Below are 9,329 nucleotides of genomic sequence, written 5' to 3'. Positions count from 1 at the left end.
CGGCACACTGCTCGCACACACTCCTGGACGTGAGGCAGGTGTGTGCACTGCACTGTGGGGCTCACCTGACTCTCTCCCGGCACACTGCTCGCACATACTCCTGGACGTGAGGCTGAGTGAAATGTCTGTCGTAGTAGTCTATCAGCTTGGAGTAGATTGTGGGCACTGCCATGAACACGCTGACCCGGGGAGTTTCAGAACTCAGGAACTTTTCCCAAACCTAAAAGGGATGAAGGAAGTAGACAGACATAAATTTCCAGACAAACAAGGCTGGGCCCCTCTTCATGCCAGTGAGGAAGCCTGTGGCCCACAGGCCTGTCCTTGTTTTAAGCACTGGGGACTCCATAAGTAGTCCTGGTGTGTTCCCACGGAGCCAGCCTGGGCAGGGCCGACTCATGTCCGGGCCACGAGGGGACCACGCAGGCTAAGGGCAGCAGGGCTCCACTTTTGGGTCTGTACTCCAGACATGCCTGGTTGTGCAGAGGCGTGGAAATGTGCCTCCAGGAAGTTCGCACATAGCCCGGGGGACCACCCCAGAGGCCAGTATGTTCCTTTCACCCAAGGCCTGGCACCGATAGGCACCAACAGGTGTGAGTGGGTGAAGGCTTGTGTTTCATAGGCACTCTGCTCCTTACCCCATAATAAGTGTTTGTTTTAACATAAAGGAGGTCTGGTGGTATAGTGCCTAAGACATCTTACTGCTAACCAGAAGGTTGCTGGTTTAAACCCATGAGCCACTCCTCAGGAGGAAGACGGGGCAACCTACTTCCATAGAGATTTACTGCCTCATCAACCCAATGGAGGTCGCTATGAGTCAGAACTGACTTGATGGCAATGGGTTTGTTTTTGGCATTTTGTTTAACATAATGATGCTTTATATTTCTTACCCATTAAACGTCTCACATTTTATCCCCTGAATCTTTGAGAAAAACTGGTGTGTCATATTTCTCCTGGGCCCTCCCTCACAGAACGCACCGTGGGTTCCTGAACACAGTGCTATGAAGCTGCTCCTTCTCAGAGGACGAGACCGAGGGTCAGAGAGGTGAGGGCTCGCACTCAAGGCCACCCGTCCATGACGAGACCGAGGGTCAGAGAGGTGAGGGCTCACACTCAAGGCCACCTGTCCATGAACCCAGTGCTTGCTGTGTCTTGTGACACGGGGTGTCTGAATCCTGACACAGCAGGGGACAGAGAGCAGGGACGAGGCCTAGAGTCCTGCCTGCTGCCTGCTGGTAAGGAGAGAGGCAGGTGGTCTTCTGGTGCACGAGGAAGACAGGGCTCAAGTCGTTCAGAGGGTGGGGGCCAAGCAAGCCCTCACTCAGGCCCAGTGGGAGGTGGGACGTGGTGAACAGAGAGGAATGTTCCCTCCATCACAGGCTGGGGGACAGGTTTCTCCTCTGAACCTCAGCCTCCCCACTGACGAAACAGGAGGAAGAAGAATGATCCTTTATCCAGAACTCAGCACACGCCGCAAGACGGTAAGTCAGGCCGTCATGCGCTGGTGAGCCCTGGACAGCCCAAGTGGGAAGCAAACCCCGGGCAGTCGAAAGCCATGGAGAAAGGCTGGCTTTCTGCTTTTCAGTGCTCACAGGCTTACAGACCCCACGGAGCGGAAGTCGCTGCCAAAGGGCTTTCTGATTTCGGTACCTCACAGACAAGGCCCGGGGTGTCAAGTGTCCAGAGAAAGAGGAGTAAAGAGAGATGAGCACGGGGCCTCCCGTTGCATCCCTCGCTCTGAATCACTGAGCACAGGGGCAGTCAGCAGAGTGAGGACCAAGCACCGCACGGCTCATCTTGGATCTGTGAACATGACCTCACAGGACAGAGGGGCTCTGCAGGAGGAGGGAGCAAAGGAGCCGAGAGGTGTCCTGCATCACGTGACCCCGAGGCCCTCACGCGAGGCAGGTGGGTCATACACAGAAGCCAGCCACGTGCTCACACGGCAGTGGGGGAGGGTGGCCCCAAGCCATGGCTGTAGCCTGGGGAGGCTGCACAGGGCGAGGGACGGACCCTGAGCCTCCCGAGGTCCAGCCCACCCAGAGCTTGATTTCAGGGCCTCGACCTCTAGGGCATCAAGAGTGAACATGTGCTGTGTCACCATGACAACCACCACAGGTCGCCACAGCCTGTGAAACCCGGGCCGCCCACCCACCTGCTGGGCGCTGAATTCAGGCAGCATGACGCAGACCGCACCCACCCAGAGTGGGCAGAGCAGTGTGTTGACCACTCCGTGGACATGGTGCAGCGGGAGCACATGAAGGATGACGTCATCGGATGTCCACGCCCACTTGTCCACCAGCCCCGTCACCTGCAGGCAACATGGGCACTGTGAGAGGGGCCAGGGGCAGAGGCAGGGATTCAGAGAGGCTGGGGGAGGCCTGATGCCAGGGCCTGTGTAGGGACACGCACAGGGACCCTCTCTAGGAGATGAGCCACGTACTCCCCAGACAAAGGCCAGTGACGGTGACATATCTGCAGGCCAGCAGCCTGGAGCAGAGCTGGACACGGACGCAGAGGCCGCGTCACCTCCGCTGGGTGAGCCTGCTTCCTGCCTTCTGCTCTCTGGCCTTGAGGTTTTATATTTTTAATCAGTTCTACAGCATCCTAGTTGCTTACTGCACTTACAGATATTTCTCTGAAGAAAGCAGAGCACAGATTACAGACACATCACTCGGCCGGGGTCGTGTGAAGGACATTCAGACACAAAAATACAGCACACGACAAGGAGGCACATCGAAGGGCACCTGCTTCCTGGTTCTCCACGGAGTGTCAGCTGAGGGTCTGCTCACGAACGCTGCACACTCACTGTGGGGCTTTTCTCTTTGGAAAATACTTCAAAATCACCTGTGTGGTCAGTTCTGGGTGGGTCACTCCACGGGCACCTGGGCCCCTCTGCGTGACCCCACAGACCCTTGAGCAGAGTCAGTTCCCGCAGCTGGTCCGCACAGGCAATGCAACTGCTGGCCACACTGACCGAGACCAGCCGTGCTGAGGATTCAATTAGACTTGGGGGCAGGGGTGAGAACACCACTGAACAATCCCCAAGTCCAGCTTAGAGCCAATGACATGGCTAGCCTCGGAAACACCGCTCGCACCGCTGGCCGTGTGGACTCACCATGGCGCTGACGTTGCGGTGAGTGCTCAGGACACCCTTGGGCCGGTCCGTGGTGCCACTCGTGTACATAAGCATGGCCCCCCGCTCCTTCCAGGGCCACGCCTTCCAGTCGGGAGCAGGCACCTCTCCTCGCAGCAGGCCCTCTGCTGCCCCAGTGCAGACGTCTGGGGGAAGCGGCAACAGCGGGACACCCAGCCTGCTGGCCACGGGGCCCAGGAGCGCCAGGTGCTCGGAGCCGGCCACGACCACGCAGCTACGGGAGTCCTGGATAAAGTACTCCAACTGGGCTGCGGGGTGCTTGCTATGCAGGGGGACTGCGATGCCGCCGCTCATCCAGGAGGCCCACTGCGCCACGACGTAGGACGCGTCATTGGAACACAGGAAGGAGACGCGCTCCTCACCCAGGTCGCCACTGGTGCACGCCCGGAGTCTGCAGATCTCCCGGGACAGCCACAGGCTCCGCTGGTACAGGTCCTGGTAAGTGTGGCGGCCATGCCAGTCGACGACGGCCGTCCTGTCCCCAAAGGCCAGGGCTTGGGTGAACACTGGGCCACCGCTGTCAGGGCAGGCAGCCGAGGCTGTGTGCAGAAGACCCCGCCCTCTGCGCCACAGAGCAGCCGGTCTGCAGGAGGCCCAGGCCCACGCCAGGCGACGGAGCTGCAACATCACGTGAGGATACGTCATGCTGACGGTACTGAAATGAAGATGGATGAGGTTACAGTTGAACTGTGACCCCCAACAACATGTGCTCAAGCCCCTATACCTGTAAGCACAGTCTTGGTGGGAAACAGGGTCTCCGAAGGTGCTATTGGTTATTTTAACCTGAGGTCACACCAGGGTAAGGGAGACCCTAGTCCTGCACGTTACAAAAGAGGAGGACAAGGCAGACCCCAAGGCCCAGCCCGAAGGCCCTGACAGGCACAGGGCTCGGTCCACGTACTTCCTGAGAAAGGGAGAAGGCACTTTCCACAGCTCCAACCAACAGCCGTTCACAAGTTCAGCTCAATCCCAGGGGCAGGTGGTCTCTGTGAACCGTCTGCCTTGCAGGGTAACAAGTGACCATCCCCAGCACTACGTGGTCACTGAGATGCATGACAACCATAGGCCCTGGATGAAAGCCCGGTCGTCCCCGCGGCCTCACAGGATAACAAGTGACCATCCCCAGCACTACGTGGTCGCTGAGATGAACGACAACCAAGGGCCCTGGATGAAAGCCCGGTCGTCCCTGTGAGGACAAGCCTCGGGCTTCCGTGCTCCTGGGCACAGGGCACTTCTAAGAGTAGGGGGCTGTGGAGGAGCCTGCCAAGGGCGTCCGGGCAGGATCCCCGAGTCTAAACCCCACTCCCACCATCCCAAACCCCCACACGGCACATTCCCAACATGTAAGCTCTAAGTCCCATGCCCTGCTCTGACAGGCCCGGGAACCCGGCTGAAGCCCCCTGGTGAAGGTCTCGTGCTGAGTAAGGGGAGCCAGGGGCCCCGGCCCCTCACCCCTCTCTCTCCCCCGTCTCTCACGCCGCTCCACGTACATGCTCTGACAAGTTCTCACTTTTCCCTCTTTCACTAACTTGCTGCAAGGGAAACTAGCATGTTATTTTTTGTCACACATACTAAACGGTTCTGCTCTTTCATGTTCATTTAAAAAGGAGATTGTACACAACACGTCGTAATGATCTAAGATGACGAACAAATCCCCCAAGGAACCATTAGAGCTCCGGGGCCTCTGGGGTATCGGGGTGCGTTCAGGTAGCTGGGCTGGGTCCTGGGAACGCATCCTGCCTCCCTGCCAAGGGGGGGGAACATGGGCCACAGAGACCCAGTCTTCCCGCCTGGGTGAGCACACGTGGCTATCCCTAAACCACTCATCAGGCTCCACCGGAGGGTCAGTTCTCAAGTACACACGGCCCTCCTGCAAGGCCGGCCACGCTCTCTGGGCTGGAGAAGCAGCTTATGGCAGAAAGGGTGCCTCACAGTTGTCTGCACCCTGCCCTGCGCGCCTATGGGTCGCCCCGCTGTCTCTGCCGCTGTAAAGAACTGTGAAGAAAGCAGCTGGGTCGGTGCAGAGCAAACAAGAAACGTGATAAACACGTGAGAGACAGGCTTCAGAAAGCAAGGGCTCCAGTGAGAAGCCGACCAGGGCAGCTGTACCCTGGTTCCTTTTCTCACTTCTAGTAAATTCTTCATAATTTGCTTTGCAGGTGTGTGTGTGTGTGTGTGTGTGTGTGTTTGGGGGGGATGAAAACAAGAGAATCTGTAAATCGAAACCCTCCTGCTGGTATTTCTGTACTGTCACCCCAACACCAGACCCTTGCTGCTAAGAGGTGTTGATTGGAGGTGACAGCTCAGGGGTGCTAAGGAGCACAGCACGGTGGGAAGGGGCTACTGCCTGTACGTGCCCGACAGGCCACAGGGCAGGCGAAAGATCAAAGCCCCAACCTGCTCCCCAAGTGGCTACTTCTCACTCCCTCGTCCCTTCCAACAACCTCGGCCAGAGCCAGCACCACAGGGCTCTCAGGAGGGAGGCCAGCTGCCTTTCAAACAGGAAAGTGAGGTCAGGACTCGTGGCACCTGCCCTCCCTGCTGCAGGTTCTGGGTCTAGCTGCCGGGAGTACGGTGGGTCTGCTGAGGCCCCTCCCACAGTCCCTTGCCTCTCGGCCCTCATGGACACGCGACACATTCTGACACAGCCCCCTCATGTCTCTTAACCCAACATGAGCGCATCTTCCAGTGCTGTAAATCCTCGTGGGCTGGGGGTGGGCCAACTCCAAACGGGACCCGAGAGGTGAAGTGACCACCCAAGGCCACAGAGGAGCAAGAAGGGGAGCCGAGGCCCTGCCCGGCCCAGCCAGCCCACGCGCCAACCCTCCCTGCCAGACACGAGTGTGAAGGGCACTCACGAAGCCTGTTCCATGGTGAGGAACTGCCCAGAGATGACATCATACAGAATTAAACTGCACTGTGCCTAAGGCATCTGACTGCTAACCAGAAGGTCGGTGGTTCAAACCCACCAGCTGCTCCATGGAAGGAAGCCTGGGCAATCTACTTCCATAAAGATTTATCACCTTGAAAACACAATGGGGGTTGCTGAGTCAACAAACTGGATGGCAGTGAGTCTGGTCTTTTTTTTTGGTGCACAGAATAACCAAAGGACCACCTCAGTCATGGGCAGTCGCCTCCTGTCCTCGTGAAACTGGGATGAGTCCGCCATCTGGAGAGGGTACTCCACAGCTACATCAAAACCCAAACACACACTGAAACCCTGACAACAGGAAACACAACCCCTCTGTTCCCATGATTGCAGGCTTAAGGTCTGTCCTAAGGTACATCCTCTGTACACCTACCCAGATGCACACATACACCTACCCAGATGCACACAGAAGTATGCATCCAGGATGTTACACCAGCGTCAGAGAGACCCAACCATCAGAAAGGGGTCTGAGGGTGAGGCACATGGAGCAGGGTAGCAGGTGGCTGCCTGACTGCAGGGACCACAGGTGACGGGAAAGGCTCCTTGCAGAATGGCCGGGGAGCACAGCTGTAGCTGTGAAAGTCCGAAGGGCACAGTGGCCACCACAGCTTTTACGTCTTAAGCAAGACACTGGCCAAGAACACGGGGTCCAGAGTCCATGCAGACCTCGACCTGGACGTCCACTCCTCTCTAGCAGTTCTCTTTGCTCCAGCTAGCCCGCATTGCTGCCTCACAGGGAACATGAGAAGGCACGTGGCCGGGCCGTGTGGCCGCACCACCCTTCCACGGCGGCTCGTCCAATGGAGGCTCACCACGCCAGGCAAATTCACTCCACAAGAGCGACACTGGCATTCAAATGAGGCGGCTCCTTTCTAAATGACTAAATCAGCACCTGAGCCGTTCACACACCATGCCCGAGCCCCTACCCAGCTTCACACAGACCCCAGGAGAGGACATCTGAGGAGGGGAGGGGTGGGATGGGGACGGCCCCATTCCTGTGTGCAGAACGGAGAGCGATTACTTCAATGTGATGTCTGTGGTGTTGCAGGTTGTTTCCAAAATGACTCTTAAGTGACAGATGTTCCCGTGACCCTCACAGGCGACACAGACAAAAACTCAAAACTAAAGGGAAGCGCACATTTGAAACCCATGTCCCAGTGAGGACGCCAAATGCTCCTTTTGAAAAAATGCCATCCGCTGTCTCAGGCCACAGTTTAACTCACCGGTTCAGTGTGCCTTGAGAAGGGTCACAGAGAGGGCAGGGAACTCCTCGTCTTACAAAGGTCGTGGTAGGGACTCAGGGAAGGATGCTACACCCCATGGTCAGGTCACTCCTGTGCTCACAGCCCTTCTAAGCCTGGCCTGGCCCTGGCCACCGCCTCAGCACCCCCCATCTCCCTCCTCTCCCTGGACTCAGGCCAGCAACTCCGCAAGCTCCTTCTCCCACTCCTGAGCTCTCCCATCGCTTTGCAGCCTGCTCAGACATCACCTCCTCTTTGAAGCCTCCCCTCTTCCAGGTCTCTCTGCCCTCTGCCAGGAGATGTTTCTTTCAAGATCTATGTCCCTGAAGGCACTAGACTGAGCACTCCAGGCAGCAGAGTAGACATTACACAAGGCTGGTCTCTGCGGCCGTTTCTTTTGCACACAGCATAAGGAAAGACCAGTTGCGAGGAAGGGACATCGTGGCTGGTGAAGGGAAAACGAGGGAACCCCTCCACGGCAGGGACCACCACAGTGGCTGCAACACACCACTGACAGTGAGGACCATGCCGGAAGGGGGACCCTTCACTGGTATAGGCAAGATCTCCTACAACAGGAGCAGACTCCACGGCAACTCACAGCTACAAGAAACTGAGATGAATTTGACACAAGAGATAAAAACGACGCTAACTGCCCCAGCTCACTGCCATCTCCCAGCAGGGGCTGTGAGTCCGTCGGTGCCACCCCACCGGCCTCCCACGCTCCCCTCCCGCACCCCTCCGAGTGGCGCTGCGCTCCCCACTGGACGGTGGAGGCCGGAAGCCCAGAAGGTTAGCCATCCGGCCGGGGCCGCAGGCCAGGAAGTGGCAGGGGATTCAAAGTGTGCCAGACACGCCTGGTGGCCTCTGGGAGCACAGAGGGAACGCCGGACCCGAGGCCCGCAGCGACGCCCCAGGCGGGCGCTCTGGGACCTTGCTGGCCGCGGACGGGGAGCGCGCGCAACGCGCGCACGAGGGGCCGCGCCGGCGGGGGCGGCGCGCGGGCTCATGTCTGGTTGGTGCACACTTCACTCCAGGCCCGAAAGGCTGAGGGGGCTGCCACGGCTTGCGGCGCCGGCCAAGGAAGAGAGGCAGCGGGCGGCGCGGCTCTACCTCGGCCAGGCTGCGCGAGTCCTCCGTCTCCTCCGCTCCGCGGACCGCCGCGCCCTTCCCTATCGGGCTCCGCGGAGCTACTTAGGCCTGAATGGGACCGGAACTGGCGCGCGCAGCCCCGGTCCAGCGCCGAACTGTGTCCCCTCTGGGTGCGGCGCCTGGGCGGTGGGTTCCGGGAGTGTGGGAGGCCCGAAGGGTTACTCCGCGGCCTGCCTATCCCACGCCTGCCCCTAGCGCTCAGGGCTGGGGCAGTGTCCCTGGCCAGGCGCGAGGCCGATCCGGAGACAGTGAAAAGTACAAGTAGAGAATAAAACGCTGAGTGAAAAACAAACCTGGACCTTCGATGTCTGTACTCCAAAGGGGTGGAGGGGAGACTACTGCAATAGCAACAATGCTGTACCCGTCAAATTTGCAGGCATTTGGAGGGTTACAGGAAAAGGCTACTTTGTGTGTGTGTGTGAGAGTGTGTGTGATTTGGGTGAAAGTTTACAGAGCAAATTAACTTTGCATGCAACAGCTCACATACACTGTCTCATGACATTGACTGCAATTTCCCACAATGCAACAGCTCCCCTCCCACCTCTTCCCTGTGTCCATCCCTCCATGCACTCCTGCCCTCTAAGCTGTCTCCCTGTGCATAAACAGCCCTTCTTTCTCTCATGATTGTTCTCTTCAAGGAGTGTATCTACCTCAGGTAAATGTTCATCTCATATGCCTGTCTTTTGTTTGGCTGGAAGCCACAGGTATGGGTTCAATTCCAGACCTGAAGGGCAGCTAGGGACCATCTCAGTGGTTCCATCAGGCTCTATCGGACCCACAAACCTGGTCCTTTCTTTTTATATATATACTTATTTTCTGTTCCACATTGTTATCCAACTCTAGCCAGAATCTTTTA

At 57.9% G+C, this 9,329-nt stretch overlaps 1 protein-coding gene across 1 annotated transcript in view; it reads right to left on the bottom strand.

Annotated features, from left to right (window-relative positions):
• ACSF3 (acyl-CoA synthetase family member 3) overlaps positions 1 to 3,805 on the bottom strand; it is a 44,698-nt gene extending 40,893 nt beyond the window's left edge. The window contains exons 1-3 of the mRNA XM_007939233.2: positions 3,116 to 3,805; positions 2,153 to 2,308; positions 66 to 220 (exon numbers count right to left, since the gene is read on the bottom strand). Coding sequence (XP_007937424.1) covers positions 66 to 220; positions 2,153 to 2,308; positions 3,116 to 3,799 — 995 coding nt within the window. The 5' untranslated portion in view covers positions 3,800 to 3,805. The remainder of the gene's footprint in view (positions 1 to 65; positions 221 to 2,152; positions 2,309 to 3,115) is intronic.
• Positions 3,806 to 9,329: the final 5,524 nt, after the last annotated feature.

Source organism: Orycteropus afer, unplaced genomic scaffold (genome assembly GCF_000298275.1).
Source record: "Orycteropus afer afer isolate SDZICR_OR568_19922 unplaced genomic scaffold, OryAfe1.0 scaffold00057, whole genome shotgun sequence".
In the NCBI taxonomy this organism is placed as follows: domain Eukaryota; kingdom Metazoa; phylum Chordata; class Mammalia; order Tubulidentata; family Orycteropodidae; genus Orycteropus; species Orycteropus afer.
Note: the sequence above shows the minus strand (reverse complement) of the source record. Positions and strands in the feature narration are given on the sequence as shown.